General features: G+C 38.1%; 1 protein-coding gene across 1 annotated transcript in view; it reads left to right on the plus strand.

The window, feature by feature from the left end:
• The first annotated feature begins 3143 nt into the window (after positions 1-3143).
• The window catches only part of ALMS1 (ALMS1 centrosome and basal body associated protein), a 60796-nt gene continuing 40221 nt past the window's right edge, over positions 3144-23718 (plus strand). The window contains exons 1-5 of the mRNA XM_076335644.1: positions 3144-3272; positions 4887-5082; positions 15468-15585; positions 16938-19161; positions 22394-22553. Of these exons, the coding sequence (XP_076191759.1) occupies positions 15509-15585; positions 16938-19161; positions 22394-22553 (2461 nt within the window). The 5' untranslated portion in view covers positions 3144-3272; positions 4887-5082; positions 15468-15508. The remainder of the gene's footprint in view (positions 3273-4886; positions 5083-15467; positions 15586-16937; positions 19162-22393; positions 22554-23718) is intronic.

Consider the following 23718-nt stretch of genomic DNA (forward strand, 5'->3'; position numbering starts at 1 on the left):
GTATGGGTCCCTTACCTAACGCTACTAATTTCCAGTACCTAATGCTATTAATTTCCAGTTGGATTAATAAAATTGCCCTTTTCTGAAGATGCATATTGTAAAACCAAATTTTCAATAATAGGCCTTAATTAAATTACCAAAGAGCTACTGGAATGCTTTGCCTTCAGAGCTATTGTCACATACACTTCAGTGCTGCTGCTTTTAATGACTTGATTAGTATGAACAAAAGGAACTAGGGGAATGCAATAGGGATTGAATATATGCATACAGGCTACAATTATTATCTTTAGTACTGATAAAAAGCCCAAACAGACTTATTTTGTGCAGGGAATTAATTTGGAAGAGTAGCTTCTGCCTGGCTGAGTCCTGGTTTCATAGGTGTGATTTACAAACAATCAGTAATAAACATCTTCCTTTTGCATGCTATCGCTTTTTTAAACTTGGACAAAAATATTCTTGCCATTCCAAGTAATTTACTTTACAGTGTTGACCTGTATAGAAAGCTACGTCATGTTTTTATTTCAGTGATGCTATTTTTTGGAAGGATTTAAGATGGCATATGGTACTGAAATTCTAGAAACTGTTGTCCTTCCAAAAGCTAAAATTTGTGAGATTACTATGTAGAGTTGAGGTTTTTGTAACCGTGCCTGAAAAATGCAGAGGTGTTGCCCCAAGGATGTTCTTTAGTTTGCAGTCGGACATTCGAGCAAGTGGCTTATTTTAAAGGAAAAACTGGGCGTTTAAAGGGTAAAAGGAAAAATCTTCAGTTGGAATCCCATCTTACAAGTGAGGTGGGCTGCAGTTTACAGGGAGGAGGAGTTTAAGGGTTACCTGTTGTTCACGGGCGGAATTGGGGCTGAAGCGAACTGGAGTCCATGTGGTGCTCTGCCAGCGAGTCTTGGCAGTCCCCTGACCAAATGCTCTTTAAAGGCAAGAGGAGTTCAGGCTGTCTTCAGCTCTGCATGTTCTCAGACTTAATAAGGGTGAAAACAAGCTATTCCCTGGAAGCATGGATGCCTGGTAATTGGGAATTAGAGGGAAGACCCAAACTCTCTCTCTCTGTAGGTGGCAGCTGAGCCACTGGATGGTGATTATTTCAGGTGTCTCTTGAACAGGTGAGTCAAAATTGAAGGGGTCTTCTTCAGCTTATCTCTGTAATTTGTAAATCCACTGTCTCCATGGCAGAATTAGTGGCTTTTTAGGAACATAAGAGGTGGGTAAATATTCATTTGTGATGGCTGTAACTTATGTTTTTGTAGATGGGTTGAAGATGTTATGTTTCGTATAAGAACCACATTCAACTGAGGTGCCATAAATAGTCAAGAGTGGATTCGCCTTTCTTAAGTTCCAAGATGGACTAGCAGCCTTGTAATAAATTAAAAAAAAATCTTTAGCTTTTATTCACAACCGTTCCAGCTTTTTAGTGCATAAGAAGAATGAAACAGAATTCAGGTGTCAATTTAGCTAATCTAGTAGGCAGTATTCACATTGAAAGAAAACAATCTCAAATGCTGAATTTTACGTGTTTCTTTTACATTGGAACAGGTCTGTGTTCTGGACTTTTCTCTAGCTTATGTCTGACCTCTCCTCTTAGAATTCGTGTCTCTGTGAAAACTCTCATGGCTTGCTTTTTTGCTGATAAAGGTTGTGAATGGTATCAAGGTAGATCTGTACTACTGAATGGAAATTTCCAAATGAATATTAGACCAATTTCTCAGAAAATCTATTTAAAAAAAAAAAAGAAAAAAGACAATTGTCACTGGAGGATTTCATAACGGAAGGCACATATCCAACATTATTATAATTATTCATGTAGAAGGCAGGCTTCTGGGAAATCATTTGCTTCTTTCTCACTGACTTTCTCCTTTTCTCAGTCTGTGACCTTTTTACTCCTGCCCTTCGCACGTTGTTTGCCCACATTATGGGTCGCTGTAATTCTCATGGCAGCCAGATACCACCAGACAGTAGATACATAATTCACGGTACAGGAGTAGGTGGCGGGGAGCTTCATCCTGCCCCTGCTTGCACTCACAGCAGTGTTCTTCAGATCCCGCCATTTGCTGGCTTGGTCACTAAAAGATAGCTCCGAGGGTAGCTTCGCTTTTTAAAGAAATATTGCTAGTGAGTTAAATTGGAACTAGAGTTGACGTGAGGAAGAGTATAAGGGCAGGGAGGGGAATTAAAGAGGTGGGGGAGCTACAAGTCCTTCTTCTGGTTGAGGCTTCGTGTTAAATTGCTGCATTAATAATATTACCTGGTAGTCTCCAGGTTTTTTTAAGCCGATAACTACTTTCCTGGAACATTTTTGTTTGGGCTGAATCTTGGTGTTCCAGAAATGTCTATTTTCACAATTATATACCATTGTGTTTGAACCTGGCTGTCTGTGTTGTCTGGGGAAAGCTATTACAGTCACTGTGACCTCAGGCATGGGATATTATAGGAGAGAAATTTCATTCTGACTGCAGAACAGCTTTCTCTGTTACCTCGTGGGGGAAAAAATGTTACAGCTGCTTTTCTAGGCAGAAGTCCAATTTGACTTCAATTCATGCCCTCAAAGTATGTCAGGTATTGCTAAATTATAATATAGAAATCAACCTGGACTTGCTTTAAGATATATACATAAGATGGCTTTTAAAATTTAGTTTACAACATTGGTACAAGTAAAAACCTTCTGGTTTTAATAAAATAATAAATAGATATAAAAAAAAATAAAACAATTGCTATTAAAAAACCCAACAACCACTGTTAATAAACCAGACAGGACAAATGCCAGAATCTGACTTTGATCAAGGTGATGAGTCTTCTTGGTATTTTGTGATTTACTCAGAGCTGCGTGTACATGGGTTGGAAATGAGAAATAAATTTGTGGCCCTCGGAAATTTCTGCTAATGTGCAGAAAATCATGCTCACTGTTTTTTGGGATCTAAAGTGGCAAATGAACCTGCCTCTTTTAGTTAAGTTTTGGGACTCTGGATGGAATTTAGGTCACTGCCTAAGTACATTGAGGTAGTCGCCTCACTTTCGGTGTTGGGGATGGCTTGAGTATTTTATATATTTCATTGTCACTTAAATATATACATATGTTGAAATACCAAGAAATTATTTTCTGTTTTAAAAACACGTATTATTTCTTTTAGCCTATTGCAACAACTCCACCACGTCATGGCTGGAAGGAGGAATCCATAAGCTGCAGCAGTAGCGAAACCCAGGCATCAGTTACCAGTGGGATCTCCCTAGGAGAAGCAATATGTCAGAAAACTGCCATTAATTCGGTATTTGTACTGTGCTTTGTTTTGGTTGTGGTTGAAGGTTAATTATATGATTGAAAATAATATGAAGTGCTTTATCTGTATAATTTAGACCTTCACTGTACTCGCCCTGTAAAGGTCTGTGTTTCTGTATCTTGCAACTGCAGAAGAAGAGGACTGTTGTGAACTCTGACAAGTCATCTAGTCTAGTCTTGATCCAAGTGCTACAAAACTTTTTGACATATCATTCAAAACTGAATCCCCAGTAGTTCAGTGATTTTTTTTTCTTTTTTTTTTTTTTTTTTTAAATTTTCTTCCCCTTCCCTTCCCTTTCTGTTTTCTGGTTATAAACCTAGTATATTTTCCAGTGTAATGTTTTCTTCTTTGCAACAGTATCTTTGATCTGTATTCAGTTTGTAATTTGCTATAATCCTGGTCCTGCTACTGCCTCTTAAATTGTCAGATCTGTCTACCTCAAAATAGCTGATTTACATGTTAGCACAGAGCCGTGCTTCAGTTCATGTGGAATCTGACTACTTTTAGACCTGAGTTCTAATGATGTGTTCCATATGTGATTAAGGAAAACTGTACTCACATCGTGATACAGTCGTAATAGTTCTATCTGCCAAATATTTAATTACTCTGAGAATTGCATAAGATCGCAGGTGTTTTGAAAAGACTGAGTTGATCACAAATTTTATTTCCAAATGATTATAAGAATCTTGTGCAAAAATTATAGCTCATATAGCAAAATTCTGATGTGAAAAGTAGCTTTTAATACCTTAGTAGTGTTTCAAAAGGTAGAAGAACTTGCAGCTATTAAGTAGGGATAGTACTGTACTTCTGCCAATTCACTGGGACACTTTCTTGCTTATATTAACATATGTAATTATAAGTTATATACGCTGATGATACGGTTTGCCTTATAAATGATTGATATTCCTAATTCTCTGCACTGAAGACTGGTCTGTGCCTTTTCTATAATTAAAATTTATCTGTTTAATTGCTTCCCCAGTAATCCCAATGCAAATTCTTTAATGAATTACTTGAACTAAAGATGCTCCTTTCCATTTGAACATGAACTGAAAGTCTTTTTCTTAAAATATACCAAAGAATTGGCTAGGATTCGCAGGCATTATTTGTGTGAACTCAGAATTTCTGTAACTAGAAACTTTCTTTAAAGGCAAATCAGAAACTATTCTGCTTGTTACTCCCCAATTGTACAATGCAAACCATCTTTACTACGCAGTGTCAGGAACTGTATTGGCCCAACATCCTACTGAAGCATTTGTCCTTACTAAGATTTTTATTTCTAAGTGAGAGATTTCATTCTGGTTTGGAAAAAGTCTTCTGCAGTGGCAGGATTTGGAGATGGAGCTCCGTTTCAGACAAGTGATGGAAGGCTGGTGATCAGATAGTTAGCGATGACAACTTAGGAAGTAGTGAGAACTGACTGTGGACTTCTGCAGTTCATAGCGCATCATAATTCTTTTACATTAAAAACTGAGTATTTGTGTAGGAAATACAATTTAGAAGCAATAATTCCATTGTTTCACAACTTGGTCTATTTCCTTTGGAAATATGCCTTATAAAACTTCCTTGATGCTTGAGCACTTTTTTCTCCCCACCTGTTCTTAGGGAATTGAGTCATGGTATCAGCTTCCAGCAGAAGTGGATGCCAGCCATTTAACTGCTGCCTCAGAGACAAAGCTTGGCCTGACTTGTGATAGAAATGACCTGACGGAGTTCCCTACGCTGGAGGAAGGAGTGTTGCCTTCAGCAGAAGTGTCTAGAAGGCAGTCTCCTGGAGATACAGCACATGGCTTACTGCTGGGTATGTTCAAAGTTGCCTTTTGTTTAACTGCTAAACAATTAGGATTTTACTTTTCCTTTTAAATCAGTCCCTAACCTGGATTTGACTTCTTTTAGTGAGAACTGGTGTTTACAAAATGTGTTCTGTATAATTTTATTGTCAAAGCCCATCTTCAAAACGAGATAGAGGGCTTGTGTACCTTCCCTGGAACTTTTAACAGGTAAAGCGATTATCTTTGGTCTCAGGTAAAACTGTAGTCTTGTTTTCCTTTAGAATTAATAGTAAACCTGAGTAAAGTTAGAAATATTTGGGGTTCTCTCTAGGTGAGGTGATAGTTCTCTGTGTCCTTAGAATCTGTGTTAATTTGTTATTCAAAAATCTTTGTTAATTTCCAAATAGTAGATATAATAATAGTAAAGTAGATATAATGGTATTGATAACATGAAAACCTGTTTGATAGGGGTGCAAGCATGCACACACTCTTTTCTCATACATTCAAACTACTATATACTGCTTCTATGTTTCACTGCTTCTTAGAGGATTTCTTTATAGACAAAGTAATCTCCAAATTCAGTTTTAAAAGGTTTTCAGTAGCCCTTTAAAAAGGTATCTTATAAGCGTTACTGCTCTTTAATTATTCAGTATATGTATTCCTTTTCAGATAAGAGGAAAAACTGAGGAATTATAGCTAGAAGTACTGTACTACTGCAAGATTTAACCCAAGCTATCCAGATAAAGGGATTTGCTTATGTAGGAAGTCAGCATAACAAAGACTACGTGGAAGGGGAAGGTGGTAATGATTTACAAAATGTCAGAGTAAGTTGATGTTTACCCACCTTCACTGTTGCACTCACAAGCACCAACTCTTTTTGGTTTTTTTTCCCAAGTGGTCTAGCTTGCCTGTAACATGACGGCCTATGCGTGCTAGCTATCAAGTCCTGGGATGGTGCTTTGCTGTAGTCTGCTGTCCTGTTGGGCTAACAGAAACAGGAGCTGTGTACATGAAATGCAGCAACCTTGTTGTCATCCTCCTGTTGTCAGAGCACAGGACCTTCTGCTAATGAGTCCTCTGTTCTGGTGCTTAAACACAAGTTTACACGCACATTCTTACTTCATTCATATCAACATTAATATCTTTGTTACATTTCTCTCTGGGTTTGGACAATACCCATATTGGAATGTACCACATTAGTATGGATATTGATTCTTTCCAATATATTGGTCATCTGGGCTTCAGAATGCTTTTTCAATTGATGTGCTATCGTCAGTATTGTTAATCGTAGTGCTAAGATGTGAAAACCTGTGTGCAGTGTATTGGTGTATTCAGGTGTTATCATTAACAATGCAATTTGAAATACAGAAAAACCCGTGGGGTGTTAAAGACCTAATTGTAATACAGCTGTGAGCATCCTTTAAGAACAATACACCAGTGGTGAATAGTCAGGGTTTCTACATCACTTAATTGTAATAGCTGTTGGTTCTCTAACATAATATGGAGTTTTCTGACTTGGTGTTTCCTTGTACTTTAGCTGCTTGTTCTATTTATTGTGATTCACTGCTAAGTTTGTTCCAGCCATGCTAATCCCAGCGTAGCACTCTTCCACGTTATATAATTCCGATTAGCTAATGCATGATATGGGTGGACACTGTATATGTTTCGTCCTTGATATATACAGGAAGGACGTTACTGTTTTTTCCACGTGGGGTTCAGTTTTCTGACGTGATCCCCCACCAGGCTGGATACTGGGAAAGAACATGCATGCAGCTGTTTCCAGTGTCATAGGTGAGAGAAACATTAACTGCTAATTGGTACTTGCATGCAGGGAGTTGTCACTGCATTGAAGTACAGCATGCTTCAGGCTGTATTCACGCAGGACAGATGAATTTGTTATAACTCCATTTTTCATAACACGTTTTTAGCTCTATTAATACACCATTAGTGATGCATCAAGCTCTCACTTTAGGTATCAAAGTGACTGATGGATTATTTTTGGTAATGCTAGTGGGGTTTGTGCATCTATTATTTGGCAGTTGTCTTTATTTTTGACATAAAATATCCTGGGTTTTATTTCTCCTAATGACATGGTTGTATTCTGTTCCATGCCTGGAATTTACACCAATCTAGACACTGTTTTGCGGGTGTTTTTTTGTTTTTTCTCTCTGCCCTGCCCTCCCCGCCAATGACTGTTCAGATTGTTTATATTCTTGTGTCAATAAACCACTACTTATAGTGTTTAATATTCTATGAGTATTCCTTTTTGCTACCACTTGCATTTGGGTGCAATTTATATTACTGCCAGTAATATTTTCCAGTTCTAGCACCTCTACTTTAGAAAAGCTAAGTGTTTTATTGCTTCCTTTCACATCTAATCATCAGAGTTTAGTTAAAGATTGGTTTGAGAAGTTCCAAGATTTGATATTTCTCCTTTATCCGTTCTTGGTTACATTAATTTTAATCCATGTGGAGTCAGAGTATTCTGGTCAATTCTGGTGGTATAATTTTTAGTCCACTGTTAGTAGTACATCTTTTGAAAAAGAAAACTTCTCTTTATAACGCAGCATTATTCTCTGCATCTTAAGACTCAAACCATGTTGCTGATTCTTTGTAATCATTTCTAATAATCCTCAAAATGGTGGAAACAGACACGCTCACTTTTTTCCACTCATTGCTATCAATCATAGGAAACACATCTGTCCCCAACAAGATAAACTTGTTTCTCTTGGCAATAAAGCCAACTTTTATCAGATCCATTTTTCTCTGTTACCTTTATTTGCTCATATTTTCCTCTTGTTTTTTAACTTCAAGCTTCAGCTATGGCAATTAATCTGGAAGGAATTATGTCTTTCCCTTTTTGTATGTGCACATTTAATGAAACCAAAACCAGCAAAAGCAGAACTAAGCAATGTATAGTTAACAATACTCATATGGTTGAAGTGGTTTACTTTCTCTTCTGTGCTATCTATGGAAGACAAAATTAGCCAGGACTGTTACTGATGGCTGTTTTAGTTACCCAAGCTAGAACGTTTTCCTTGCTTGCCTTACTTTAGTTGCGTTATTTCCATTTATTGCATTTCTGCTTTCTTACGCATCCAAGTTACTATGCTAAACAACTGTCACCAGAGCTCCAGACATGATTGTTATCCATTGGTTCCACTCTTAAATTAGCAGTTGTTGCACTTAGGCATAGATTTCTATTTATCCCCCCCCCCCCCCCAACTCTTAAATGCTAGTTCTAACATCAAATTCGATCATGCACTGTATGTTAACTTTTGACTTTCAAAGTTAGCTCTGTCTCAGCTCCAATTGAATTGTTAATTTATACTGTAACTTACTGTTATGTCTTCTGTTAACTTCTTCTTACCTGCTGATAACACTTGTTTTTCTTTTTTACTTTTATGATACCCCACCTAGACTCCTTTTATGCATATACTTCCTTAGAAACGCGTAACTTAACAATGCTGTTACTAAGCCCAAAGTGTTTCTTTTTGCATTGATATCCCTTAGAGGATCACTCTGCAAAATCAAGTGTTACCCCGCCCATTAGGTTATTATATTTGTGACTCACTTTTCCAGGATGTAACTGAAACTGCTGAATCAAGGTGCTTCTAAAGCTGCTTTTAGCTTTAAGTTATTTAGCCTTTAGTTCAAGGCTATGTTTTTTTACGAACAAACAAAATTATTATAGGCAAATAACATGATTGCTTGTGATATTTTAAAGTAAACCTGCATTGCTTCCAGTTAACTGCAAGTTCAACTTGCAGTTTGCCATTCCCGTACCTGCTTGTGTAATCTTACTTGTATGTAGGTTGCTTTTTGAGTTTTTGTTTGTTCTGAGGTTAAACAACTGCTTAAGGGGATGGAGTTGAAATTGCCTTGGGAATAGCCTGGTAGACATTCATGGCAACTCCTGCGGTTTTTATGAGTTCGGCTGTTATTACAATGTGCAGCTCTTGCTCATTTTCATCGGTTTTTTTGTGGTTATTTTGATAATGCTTTGATCCATCCTTTGTGAAGGAGCCTGTAAAGGGAGAGAAAACATCTCTCTGGTGGATCTGGATCCAGAGGTTCTCATTCATACTGAACCCCTCCGATGCCCGAGGCTCAATGCCTTCCGCTGTAGGTCTCGCACTGATGGCTGCAACTATCCCTTGTGTCTCCTGTTATGCTTTCTTCAAAGATTGCACTCGGTTTTGGTAACCTGGATTATCTGGTTCAAAAAATTGCTGCTTCTCTGCTTGAACCTCTTGTTTTACTTGTTCAGGGATTCTCTTGTAAATGGTTCTCTGTTAACTTTATGGGGGTGAATATACATGGGTTTCCATGAAGAAAAACAAGACAGAAGATGACTTCTATCTGTAAAGGCAGAATCTGGCACGAGGTTAGCTTTGGTAGAGGTAATACATCTGCTGAAGGAACTTTTAAAATCCTGTGTGCGATACAACAGCATTAAAGGAAAGACCAGCATGTTTTTTGGTTTCTTAGAAACTTCAGGTAACTTACTGGAAATCCCAAACGTTTGCCAATGCAGAGTTAATACGTTGCTTTTAGTCTACACTGAACACTAAGCCCTGTCCCTTGCTGTCCTAAGCCTTTATTTATTTTTTTTTAAGGACAAGGTGTTAGGAAGATGAAGTGAGGTTCTATTCTAGCGTAACAACACGGGCAGACAAGCTTGGTATGGCTGAATTAATTGCTGGCTGCTGTGGATTTGGAACTACTTCTGAGATGTTCTTGAAGAGGTTTTCTCCTTTATGAAATAAAAAGCACTCTTGGCTATCTCATCTTTGGGCCTACAGACAGCTTTGTAATTAAAAGCCATGTGTGCATCACAGTGAGTTGCTGTCTGGCTAGAGTTGGTTAATATTGAATAAAACCCCGTCTTTTTTGTTTTGCCATGTAGGAAGTTCAAATTTAAGACAGGTATTAAAAAGTGGAAGGACACGGTAGGTTAGGTATGCTTTGTCTTTGCCTACATCCGCTGTATAGGATTGTTGTATTTAGTACATTGTATAGTATTTTGTCCACATTATTGCGGTTTGCAGAACTCAAATCCATTTCATCAAGAAAAATTTCCTGATATTTGTCAAAGTTTGCTTTTTAAATGCAGCTGGAACTAAAGAGAAAGCATAAGCCTTTTTAATATGATACAAAGATGTAAGAATTCTGTATACTGCTGGTATTTTATTTGTTGCTCTCTAGCGAGTGTGTCAGTAGCTACAGCCTTTTTGTGTATGCACTTAAATTTCCAGATATGGGAGGAAGGGAGAAACATAAGCTATAATACTAATTTATTCCTCCTTCTCTTCAAAAAGTGTTTTGAATTTCATTTAGGGAGGGGGGGAAATCACAATGACAGTTGTATTGCAATTGCTCCTGCTACATTGTGGAACAGATTGACAAAGCCACGAAGGTTTTGTTTTTGTTTTGCCTTACTTTTTTGTCTTCCACAAATGGCAATTTGACTCTGGTATTCAGAATTGTCAGCAGGCTGTAGGATAAAGTAGCATGCCCAGCTTTGCTTGTTCAGTGAATTCAACTGTGAGGAAGCTTTTGACCTTCAGAGTGACAGCAGGAAGAATTACTGTTTTGACACAAGATGCTCGAAGGGTGTTGTACTGACGTCACTTGCTGCTATAAGCATCGAGCACCTGCTTCTCTGCCTGCAAAACCTAGGTTATGTCTGAGCGTAATGAGCCCCTAAATCATCGTAAGCACCCAAAATATGATAGTGATGATCTTTCTGCCTCCTGAAGAAAATAAGTCACTGAAAGCATTAGAGTTCATGTGCTGTAAGATTAGAAAATGTTCAAAAAAGCTGGAGGAGGCAGAACATGTGACATAGCTGGAGTTATATTTTATGTATATTAAAAAAAATCAGTTTTGTAGCCCCAGTTAAATGTCATCTATTGAACTCTGTAAGGATGCTTTTACAGGTCACCTCTGCAGGTTGCTGCAGGGGGCAAGCTGGAAGAGAGGGTTTCCACCGAGGATGCGGCTGCAGTGAATCTCGACTATTCTCTTCCCTCCTTTTTTTTTTTTTCTTTTCTGTTCCCTTTTTTCCCCTCACTCTTCTTTCCTGGCCTTGTCAGTCATCTGCTGCTTCAAGTCAGTGAACACCACCACAGTTCCTCTGACTGGAAACCTCTGGGGAAGGTAGGGTACTGTCAGCCTAAGGCAGATTTCTGCTACGCGGCAAAACCAGAATGCTCTCTGGAGAAGTCAGGGGAGCAAGGCCGCCTGAAATGGCGGCTAGTCTGAGGGTACAGTTTTGCAGTATATTTAGTCAGCTAAAGTCTGCTACTGAAAAGGAAGAGTCTGGCTTTTCCTTGTCCTGCATACTTGTTCCTGCTGCATCCTTTCTGCTAAACCCACCGTGTGGATTGGTGCAATCGGATCAGCTTGTGTTCAGACTGAAACGTAATGGTAGGGTTGGAAATAGAGATGGTTACATGTCAGCTGGATCAGAGTTCTCTTGCCTGTGCAAAAAAGGAGGGAAAAACATGTCTCTGGGCTGGGGTGGAGAGATTGGGTCTGTCCCTTCTTGCTGACATGTGGTCTTACTGCTTCAAGTGGAGATGGAGAACTCAGGGGCTCTTGTTCAGGACTACATGTAAGAGGCTGAGGGGGGAGGGAAGAGAGAGAATTGAAGCAAAACTTATTTGTGCTGTTCAAATAACTGTTGAAGCCATTAGTGATCTATCTAAATGGCCTTGCACATTTTGTAGAAAGCCAGCTATGTTGTTGTATCATGTCAGTGCACTCAGAAGTGTCTTATTTGTCACCTAGGTCTGCACAGCTTCAGTGTTTCACGTTAGATTCTTGTTATATATTATCTGAACTGAAATGCTCTTAATGACCAAATTTCTGTTCTTGCATATGTACATACAAATGTAATCAAGTCACCCTTAATCTTCTCTTTGATTATACTACACAGATTTAGTTCCAGGAGGCTCTTGTGATAAGGCATGTTTCCTCAATCTTTTAGATGTTTTCTCTGATCCCTCTCTGATATTTACAAATACGGAGTTACGGTCATCAGAATCTGCAAATACCATTTCAATTGTAGTTTCAGTAAAAGGTTGGAAAGAATAGTCCTTGTTACTACTTATTCACTATTCTTCTTTTTATATATATGAAAAATTTCCTTGCCACTTTGGATACAGTATTGCACTGGCCTCCTGTCGGTGGTTTGTTCGTCAGGAACCCAAGTCCTCATCCAGGTTGTTGCTTCCTAAGGTAGTCCTTCACTCTCTTAGATTTGCTGGGGTGCTTTGTTCCCACCAATGTGTGGCTGGACTTCAGTTATACTAAAACTTGTATCCTTTGCCATGCTGTGATGCCAGGTGACCCAGACTGCCCTGTATCAATGGTCTGTGCAGTGAGATATTTACTGCTTGGCAAATAGCTGCCTCATCTGTGTGCCTTCTCTGTAAGAGCTTAGGGATTTCTGAAGTTTCAAACAGAGCACGGGCAAGAACAGCTCTTGAAGGGACTGACTAGATACATACCCATGCAGCGAGGAGTTCCTGTTTATAATCCTGCTTGGAGAATGCTAAATCATTTTTTCATCTGTTTGAGTTTGACTTTCTTAACAAAAATTTAAGTACCACTCAACACTTGTATTGATATAATATATCTTTAAAGCATTAATTTACCAGCCAAATGTTGTGACTTACATTGTGTGTGTGTGTATATATGTGTATATGCACTTTTATTTTATCAATACATGTGTAGATGCATTAGAATTGTTTGGCAAGACCTATTTTTGACAGCATTTGACAGCTTTTTTTTCAATTATTTTTGGTTCCCTCCCTCAGTCTTTTTTGTTTCTTCATTTACAAAGACAGCACACCCAGTCTTTATTGTGTGGAAAAGCTTTTTCTTTAATCACTCCTGATTTTCAGTTTAGCTTGAAAACACATTTTCATTCAAAGCGAAGAAGTTAAGCTATAAATCTGGAAAGCTTATTTTTCTCGTCTATTGTATGAATACAAATGAGATGCCAGTTCTGAAAACATGAAGTGTATCATGATGTGAGATGACAAGCCTAATATAATTTTAAATGTAAAACAAGATTTGGGAGGAAAAAAAAGTACATCTAACACAGCTAAGATAGTTTAGATTCCAACTTGATTAATATTTCTTAAAATACATGTTTTTGCACCTTTAATGCAATTCTGTATCCAAGCTAACTATGGTTAATCTACTCAGTATTTTCAAGTATAACAACAAAAAATTGTTTGAGTAAATGTATGCTAAACAGAATAAATGTTTGAGTAGATGCATTGTAAATACTGTCTACTCCCAGTTAGTGGTCGGGAATAAGGAATCTAATGTGCAAGCTGTATTTAGTTCTAAGTCAGTATCAGCCACTGAAAACAAACCTCTTTGTTTTCTGTAAAGTACACTTTAAGTAAATGCCAAGGAGATTACAGTGCATTGGATCAGTCTCCTGTTCCATGATTTTAAACCATGATTCAAATTGTGATTAAAATCACATAAGTACCAATCAGTCTGGTACATTAGACCAAAGTCTTGATTGTGCCCTATAATATAACAGACCCTGAGGCGCTGTTATGTTATAAATGAGACGTTCCTGACCTTGTTCCTTATTTCCTTGGCTCCTGCTCCCTCTATGCTGATGCTGCCATTTTCTCCTCTACTTTTTTTACACTTCTATGTGTGTTAAAATTATTTTTTCATCCAGCTTTGCACAGGTGCTTACCAGTCTACATTGGAGCCTCCTCTACTTTTTTTACACTTCTATGTGTGTTAAAATTATTTTTTCATCCAGCTTTGCACAGGTGCTTACCAGTCTACATTGGAGCCTCTTCTGAATGTCTCCTCTTGTCAAGTTGCTTAGGAGTAGCTATTCATACCTATTTTTTTGAAGATACATATCATTTCCTTTCCTATAAACTTCCAAAAAAGCAGGTGGCTTTTTTTACTTTTCATTCATGTTTGGTATTGCAAATAATTAAGACGAAAGTGAAATGGAGTGGTGACTAGTGCAATGCATTTATCTAATAAAGTAACGGGGAGAGTTTAGCTTTAAAGAGGTACTGGGTGCTAGAAAAACAAAAACTCCCCACTTAAATTGCTGTAGCATGTTTGTGCCATCTGTACTACAGATGCTAAAGCATAAATTTGGCTTCCTCTAGGAGACATTAGGCTGGTCATGTGGTGGAGACAGCTGCTGAGATAGAAGGGAATCTTTGTATAGCGATCATATTATTTTTCTAGCTGCTAGTGGGGTTGGATTAGGGGGCATCCAAATTTTGAGCCAGCTTTGCTGTGTGATGTAGAATTATTTCTATCCATATAATTATCCTCTCACTACATAGAGTTCTAAAGTAGTTAAAAAAAAGTTAATTGGAAGTATTAAATTAAAAATTAATCAGAAAGGTCATCTTGTGGTTGGATATCACTCATCTGGTGATGTAATACGGGCTGTGGAAAGCCTCAGGATAAAGCTGACGTAATGTAAACTCAATTCTTTGTATGTAATGGTTATCTTATCTGACGTGATTATGCTTTTGTAAGTGATACAGAGTACAGCTTGTCTGAGATGGTTGAAAACTAATGAACCTAAATTAAATGAATGTGAATTCTGGTTCTGAAAGTCATACTCTTGAAGACAAATAGCTTTTTTGCTTTTAAAAAAAAGCTTACTTATCAAAGTATTGGAAGTAATCTTTTTGCATCCATCAAAACATGTATGTGTAGTCATTTACAGTTATCAGATACCAGCTTATAGTTGTTTTTATTCTTGTGGTATAAAACATTTCTGTTTGTTTTTGTAAGCGGTCAACTGAAAAAAGAAGTGCCAACTACCTCAAAGAACAAAGAAATATATGATAGAAACTAAAATTTATTGCTACAGTAGTAGACAGTGGTACTAGTATAATTGTGATGACAGTTTTATTATTACTTGCATCTTGAGGCCCTAAAAAAAAAAATGCAGCCTTTGCTATAAGCAAAATCTATGGAAAAATGGAGATTGGGAAAGGCATCAGTGGGGATTCTTGGTTTTTAAAGGAGTAAATAGTGATCTGGGTAGAAGCCCTGTGGACGTTCTCCAATGGTACAGGCTGCATGGAAGTCATGAGGGGAGGTGCTGACTAGTGAGTGGAAAACGGTAGGGATGTGCACAAAAAGAAGTTTAAGGATAAGAGGGTAAGTTCGAGGTGTCAGTGTCATGTAGCATTCTGAGATTGACGAGAAGAAAGCTGAATTTAATACATGAGGGAACATGCTTCAGCAGAGGATTTAAATGATGGGATTACATCATTTTCACTGCAGTTGGCATGTTTTTGAATTTTTAAGGCTGTATTAGTTGGTAGAGCAGTTTAAAGAGGGACTGCCTGGCAAGCTTTTATTACTGTGTTATTGTTACTTTTAACAGATATTCAGGACAGTCAATTCTCTCCCTGTCTTCCACTGCTGATGTATTCAACACAAGGCCAAAGATTTTCAGATGAGATGCTTCTCCAGCAATCAGAAATGGATTTTATTCCCCTAAGGTAGGATAAAGTTACCTGGTGTCATGGCAGAACGCAACCCTTTTTTCCTGAGTGGCCATGAATTGTCCTACATTTGATAATTAAATAATTACAGTTTTATGGTCACAGAAATAAGACGAAGGTGTGGTTTACTCTTTGTTTGTTTTGTATAGAGAGAAGGCATTGTCAGAGTTCTACTCATCTTTTTATTTTGCCTTCAAAAGAGTTTGAACAAGGGAAAACCAGAACAAGCCTCTTCTGAACTTGCCATCCTTAACGTACCTGATGAAGATGGGAAAATGAGGAACTCCACCCTCTCAGCCATCTTTTTAGCTTTCTTAGACTCTGAAATAAACTTCATGAAATTTTGGGGACAAACATCAGATACAACTAGTATCTAGTAAATGCATGCAGATATATACATGTCATAATATTGTCGTTTGTATATACTGGAGTAATATATGTTACGTGAATTTAAAATACACATTTTTATATAAAGTTTGAATACATAAAGAAATAGCTATTTCAGTAAAAGTCTTTGTCCAAGCCTTCATTTCAAGGTGTGAAAAATGATTCCTTTTGTGCAAAGAAGGCAAGAAATCCTCTGCCCTTTATTAAAAAGAGGAAAAAAAGGCAGTGTGCGTATAAACACACATATTTACAGTGTCACTGATGTTTAGGCTTCCTTGTACTTTTTTTGGTGTGACAGGAGACAGATTTGTTTCCTAATGTGATACACTGTGACTTCACTTTGTGGATCAGAACTTAGTTCCACCAGAGCCGGTGATCTACTTGCATGGAGTAATATTAATTGGGGTTTGATGATCATTTTCATATTAAAAAACTATTAATTCAAAATCCACAATAAAAATATTAGAAGTTTATAGGAATTTGTTGCTTGTGTTCCTCTGAGACCTGGCTTATTTTATATCCTTTAAAGAAATAATTCATACAATGAAACTGAAGTAGGTGATTTATGTTAAAAAAAAAACAAAACAACAAACAAACCACATGCAAATTTATGTATGTGTGTAAGCAACTCTTATATTTTATTTAACTAATAAACATCCTGTTAGTAAAAAATACTTCAGTCCTAAATAGGTTGAAAAATATTGACATACTAAGTAGAAACTAGTATTATTTTCAAACCTTTATTTATAGGGCAGTAGGACTTTTTGATGTTGTTTGGACTTTCTTTACATTTCTTCACATTTTGGCCTGTTTAGGGGATGTATTTATGTGTATGTTGCTAAACCCCAGTCACTTGTTTGAGTGAAGTTCTACTTTTGCCTCTTTTATATTAAAGCAGAGAATATAGATGTTGAAATAAAAAATATGATCAGAAATTCACTTACTTTTCTTGCCTATTACAGAGGAGTCCCTGATGTTTCTGGTGCGTCTGAGGAGCATTTGAAGCCTTCGCACATCCGTGAAGCTGTGTCACTGACACAGGCAGAATCTCCCTCTGATGCACCCAGTGCCTGCTTTACTTTGTCCCAGCATCCTCTTCCTTTCAGACATGTGGAACCTTGTGATGCCAGTTGTAGCGTTTTTTTGTCTCAGCAAACCTCTTTTTCTGGACAACTACTTGTGAACAAGGAGGCAAATGAAGACTGTAAAAATGATACTAATGAGAAGGCATTGATTCCCCAAACAAGTGACAATTTAGCAAACTCCACTTCAAAGGTGATGCTAACCAAGGCAAATAGACTGAGCCAAATGGAAGCTTCTCTTGCAAAGCAGACCTGTGGTACGTCTGTAAAAGACGAACTTTTCTCCCACGACAGCAACGTACCAGTTACTGTTTTCAAGCTTTCAGAGAAAGAAAAAGGTTTACTGAGGCATGATGAGTTCTCATCTTCAGAAAACTCCTCTTGTAAAACAGCACTAACTAAGAATTCAGAAAAAAGGGAAACAGAGATGCGAAAAGAAGAGGTAAAAATGGCCGAGAGTGAGTCAGAAGGGTGCATGAGGCAGCTGGAGAAGCTGGAAAAAGAAAAGGTTCCTGAGCTTGATTTGTCTAATAATTTATCTGATGATTTGAAGAAAGACAATTGTAAAAATTCAGATGCGCAAGATGTTTTTTCTGCGAAGACTTCTGAAACAGGTGAAGGAATGTTGAAGGAACATGGAGTGGATTTAAATGGCTCTGAAAGCTTGAAGTTTGTGGCTGTTGCTGAGGAACTCCAGGGAGCTTTTCTAGATTATCAGCAGAAACAACTGTCTCCTGCAGTGAGATTTGAGAAAGAGTTTATCGCTACCGTGACAAGCACCACTGATTGTGCACCGAAACAACTAGTTGTGACTGACATGGAAGCTCCTTCTTCAAGCAGTGAGGATGCCCGAGTGGAAGTAGAACCTGGAGTAAGCAGGGGTGAATTAACTATTTCAGATTTTTCCATAGAAAGAGGACATAAAGTTACAGGCATTTCCCCTTCCTTTAATCTTGTAGGTGATGGCTCATTCTCTGTATACTTTGCTCATCCAAGCTATCAGTCTACTCCAGGGATATTTCTAAAGAAAAATGTTAAGGCAGAAGAACTTGGTGTCCTTGTGATCAAATCAGATATTCAGGCCTCTCCTTCGTGCTTAAATGAAGAAACTTCAGGGAACTCATCTACCAGTACACCTGTATCTGTTGAGAAGCAACATTCACTCCAATGTGCTCAGAAAGAAAACAATGAACATTTTGAGTCCTTAAAATTGAAATATCCCCACACTGGAAGAATTCAGTCTCTCCCATCGCTTAGTTTCATGGAGAAGGTAGGGGCTTGGAACGTGAGCCAGCCAGAGGAGGTGTCTGATGCAGTGACTTCATGTGACCCAGGTGGAGTTTCTCCTAGAAGGAAAGCCTACAGTGCAATTGCCAGTTCTTCAAACAATATTTTGTCAATACAAAAAAGTGGTAGAAACCCCGAAGATTATGTTGCTGCTGCTTCTAGAGAGACAGGTTCCCTGGGAAGTTTGTGTTTTCATAATAAAAACTTACTGCTTGTCCACCCTCTTACTAGATCTCAGTCTGACAACGTGGTAAATGTTTCCAGCAGGAATGCATCCTTGGTTGAAATTATTCCGCCAGCAAACTCAACAGAGGCAGTGCAGCCTGTAGAAGAAAAAAGTAATGTTTTAGGAGTGTCTGAAAATAGTTTAGGAGGCTCCACGATACAAAAGTTTACAGCTGAGATTGTTTCTGGATCTAGTGGTGAAGATGCAGAAACAAATAGTACAGGACAAAGTTCAGACCCAAATGTTTTTGCTTCCGGTGAAGGAGTTGCTCAGCTCCTCAGAGAGGATGGAAACTCTCCAACTGATGACCAGAAGAATTGTGATGCTCCTGAAAATCACAGACAGTCTCACAACCTAGATATTCCTCCTGGCCATGTCAGCATGGACAATTACGGTGATATTTCTCCAGATAGTTTGAATCTTCCTGTTAGTTCTGGGGAAGGTAGCCAGGGGGGCCTGGGCTTCTCAGGGTGCTCTTCAGTGGTTTCCAGGCACTTAACCAGTGCAAGAGATGATAACTTCATCCCTGTTGGAGCAACTTCTTTGGAAACTCCAGTGAAAGAAGAGCTTAATATTGAAGAAAGGATCCCAGTAAGTTAGTTTCTAACAAAAACTTGTAACTCTTCTTTACCTTTTGATGATGAAGAGATCAGAGTACACTCAGCTGTCATAGAGTGAGTAGGACAGAAGTGCAGAAGGTATCACAGGAACAAGACACTAGCATGCTTATAGTTTCTGTTATCCAGTCATGTTGGGAACCTGTCATGCGATAGTTATTCTTCTAGAAATACTAGCAAATACGTGTTTTATGTTAGCCTAAAAAAATCTTAAAGGACCCTTTATAACTGATTCTAATTTTAAACTCTGGTTCCAGAATTATCCCATTTTTTTCCCCACTGTTCTTCTAGGAGACTCTGGTAGGGTCTGCATCACTACAGACTAAATGAAATGGTTTTACGCTGGTCTGTGCTACTGGTGGATTTCATCCATGATATTACTTCCACTTATCTTAAATACAGAGGTGGAAGGAATAACTTTTAGGTAATATTTAACATGGGCAAAGAAAGGGTTGGATATGGGAAAGATTTTTTTGTTGTTGTTGTTTTTTCCAAGTATAGATGATAGTATCACAGTAACAGAATGCAAGAGAAATGTAAAGATTGGTGGCTGATGGTGGTGGAACATGAAGGACATAAGAACAGGACATAGCGTTAGTGATAAAAAGTGAAATTGTTTGATAAAAGACTTGTAAATAAATGGATTATAGCTCTTTTAGCAGAGCACTGATAAGCCACTTCTGATCTTCCAGATTCTTTCAAAAGATCAGGTTATAATTATCCAAACATGAGGTTGAGACTCAACTGCTGACTAAGGAAATGCTAGGCTGCAGAAGAGAGATGAACTTCACACACCCACAGATCTGCAATAATAGCAAAACCAACACCGAACTCCTTGGCAAATCAAATTGCTTTTTTTTTTCCCTATAAATACTCCTTTTGCTTGTTCACTTTGTTCCAGTATCTAAGGCATAAATTCCTGATTCTTTGTATATTGCTCATAAAGGATGTTTGAAGCCTCTGCATACCTTTCCTCCTTTATATCTTCTTTGGCTAATGCAGACTTCTTTCCTCCCTTCCCCATTTTAGGATGGTTGGTGAGAATGGAGGGCAGATTGTGGCAGCCATGTTAACTATACTAATAGCTGTTGAGTGTTAGAGAAAATGAAATGCAGATTTATGTTAACGATAAACATGTAATTATCTTCTGAGTAAGTGGTTGTTCCTCTCACAAGATGACTCCTATAATCATTAGGTCTTTGGAACTGTGTTTTAGAAGCACTCTTCTCTGAGTTGTCTCTGCAAATATGCATTGAAACAAATATAAATATTGCAGGGAGGATATTTTAAATGAAATTCATGAGATGTAAAGGTTGTCTGTTACTTTTTTTTTTTTTAATGACTATAATTAGGCATATTCTCCAGCCCTAGTTCTGAGGAATTCTGTTCTTATAAATCACTGACAAGGTAAAAGAGATTAGGTCACATATATGGCTATTAATATGTAGGTTTATAATAAAGTCATAGGAAGTAGAGTTGGCTAAGATCTACAAGGTAATTTTTTTCATTTTGTTGGCTAGTTTCGGACATAGTATAGATGAGTTGAAATTAACCTGCCCCTACAGGTGATTAAGTCAAGGCAAATTTTGGTGGTGTTTTTTTTTTTTTTGTGTGTATATGATGACTGTATGTAAACTTAAATGCTCTGTTAAAAGGGAAGAAATTACTTTCTCGGGAGATCCTAGACAGCCTTTGGTAGGCTCTTACCTCCACGAGACTCCTCCAGCTTTCAAAATATATTAATACACGGAGTGACGCTGTGTGTGTCTGAACTGACAATCTCCAGAGGTGGCACAGAGAGAGTTGGTCTCATCCTCATTGTGGTATACTAGAGAAAAACGTAGTTTTAGGTTTTGAGTATGATTTTTGTTTGGCTTCTGTAAACTAACTGCTTTGTTTAATGAAGTTATACTTGGATAGCAATTTATATGTGTGTGTGGTATACAAATAGTGCTTGTGTGTATTTGTTCTGTACTTATGGAAAAACATGCATTTTATGCCATCTTTACTAAGAAGGGGTTATTGCTTTAGCTGTGCTAGTAAAACTAAGTCTTGATTGTACATAGAATTTGTACACTTGAGTGTCCTATGTTTTATAGACTTAGTGCAGTAGGTTGTATCCAGAAATGGTTTCATAGCCAGGGAGTTTTTGGGGTACTGCTGAAATCTGTTCATTGCACGCTAGGCCACTGAGTAGATGGGCAATTATATATTAGACTACCTGTGTTTCTTCGTGAAACTATCAACAGCAGAAAGCGATTCTACCCCTTGGCTAGCAGAGGTTTATTCCCTACAGCAACATCACAAAAGCTGTTTCGTGGTGGTTTTTAACCAGCTTTGACAAAAGGGTTCCCAACTATTTGCCTTGAAGACTAGTCCGTATTGAACTTGTCCTTAAGAGTGAGGAACTTTCCTGCTGCCTAGGTTGAATTTCAAAGTCTTGATAATGTCTTTTGTGCAGCAATCATTTGGGGGGAAAAAGGTTTTAAAACCAAACCTTTGTGTCCTCCTTCCAGCTGGCAAATGTAATTTTAAACAGGTGAGGCCAAAGCTTACCAATCTCCTCTGAAGTATCAGACTTCTTGCTCATGCAGTGTACAGAGCATACACTGAGTAAAAGACTATAAGCAGTCGGCTGTTGTCACAAGAACAAGATACGTGGCCTCCTCTTTGCTGACCTTTTCCATCGTTTCCAGATCCTGTGGAAAGGGCTGGGCACTTGTTTGGTGGTAACGGGCTACTGCCAGTTGCAATCTTTGGCACGTGATGAAGGAAAGGTCAGGAGAGCACCAGAAAAAAACTGTTGGTGAGCGCAAGCACAAGCTATCACCACCAGAACAGTTCTTGCAACTTATTTCTGAATATGTTGCCAAACATAAATGAGGAATAGATTGCAGGATATGTCAGTTGTTCTGCTGGGCTGCACGTGGCTTGTGAGGTGCCCGTTATGGAAGCCTAGTCATACTAGCTAGAAAAAAGGCTTGTCACTCATGGTCCAAAGAATAGAATAAGCTGGAGATGTTGTCTCATATGTGACTGCTTTAGTGTTTTGGGTGAACTGTTAGTGCGAGTTGAACATGACTGAGGCTCAAGATGTTTTAAAACAAGTTGTTTGCATTTAAGGTGATGCAGAAAACATGCAGCTTCAGAATCCACTGACATTCTGTAAGAGTGCCGTATGTGTTACTTATTTCTTCTTTTGCCAGATATATCTTCGCAACCTTGGCATTGATCAGTCACCTGGAACTATACTGACGCCGTTTGTACCCCGAGGACCGATCAGGGAAGTTGAATTTTCCCCTTCAGAGCTTAGAACGCTGAAGGACTCTGCTGACACGCTGACGAGGACTGCTCTGCAGCCGCAAGGTATGGGGAAGGAAGACCTTGTGTTGTGCAAGCCTTGGAGAACACAGACCTTCGGACTCGCCTGTGAGGTTGCTCTTGGCCTGGTAGTGTCAAGTGTGTTTCTTCTCATGTGATGCTCTGTTTCATTCATATGAGTTGATCTTCTCCCGTCTCAAATGTGAGATATTTGGCATTGGAAAAGTAAGCATTAAAACCTTTGAAAACATGCCTTCTCACTAAGGAGCCATGGCTATGTGGCATCTTCTAGCCAGTGCAGTGGCATTTTATCTTTCTTTTTTTAATTTCTCTTTTTACAAAACATTTCCTTCTTAAGAACTCTTGTATCTGAAGATTAAAGAAATGTTACCAGACTTTTTCTTCCTGTGAGAGAAATTAGTCTTGGTTTCTCTTTCTTTCTGAGCCTTCTTGGTGTGTTCAGTGTAACAAAAAGTAATATGCATTTTATAACTGACAAGATCAGTTCATAATTCCATCCATCTCAACATAAAAATCACTATGACCTTAACAAGTGTTGAGTCATTTCTATATGAAGAACAGAGTATACTCAGTTAGGGTTAAGAAGTTCCTCAGTGGCATGCCCATGTAGTATGTCATTAAAATGTGAAAATAAATAAAATAGCTGTTGGCAGGCATACTTGGGACCTGGTTCTTCACTGTTGTGTGTACCTGCCAGCATGGGTTTAAGAACAGCATTTGCACTTAAGTTTGGCTTCCCCCCCCCCCCCCCCCCTTAAAGCAATTAGGTGTTATCTATCCAAATGCTAAAAGTGCATCTTGTCTGCTTTTGGACCTTTCTAACCACTAGTGGGAAACAAGCTTATCCATAGTGTGTCCTTTGCCTTTTTCCAAAAGATTATTTTGGAAATAGTGCCCCACAGCCCTCCTGTTTCTTGCAGGGATACTTTTATAATCCAAGTGTTCATTTGGACATTCAAGCACCACTATGTCATTTATTTAAGAACATTTATTTAAAATCTAGTTTAAACATTTATTTAAAAGCAAGTTATTTAAGTCAAGTTCTGTAGTTTCTTTGATATTCTATATTTATCCAAAATGGTCTAAGAGATTTCTTTCAGTAGACAATTCTCATGGAAGTCTTAGTTCAACTCTCATTCTAAAAACAGTTCTCTAAATGTTTTCCAATATTTGAACTCTTCCCTCCCTT

This window comes from Aptenodytes patagonicus, chromosome 4, assembly GCF_965638725.1.
Source record: "Aptenodytes patagonicus chromosome 4, bAptPat1.pri.cur, whole genome shotgun sequence".
Classification (NCBI taxonomy): Eukaryota; Metazoa; Chordata; class Aves; order Sphenisciformes; family Spheniscidae; genus Aptenodytes; species Aptenodytes patagonicus.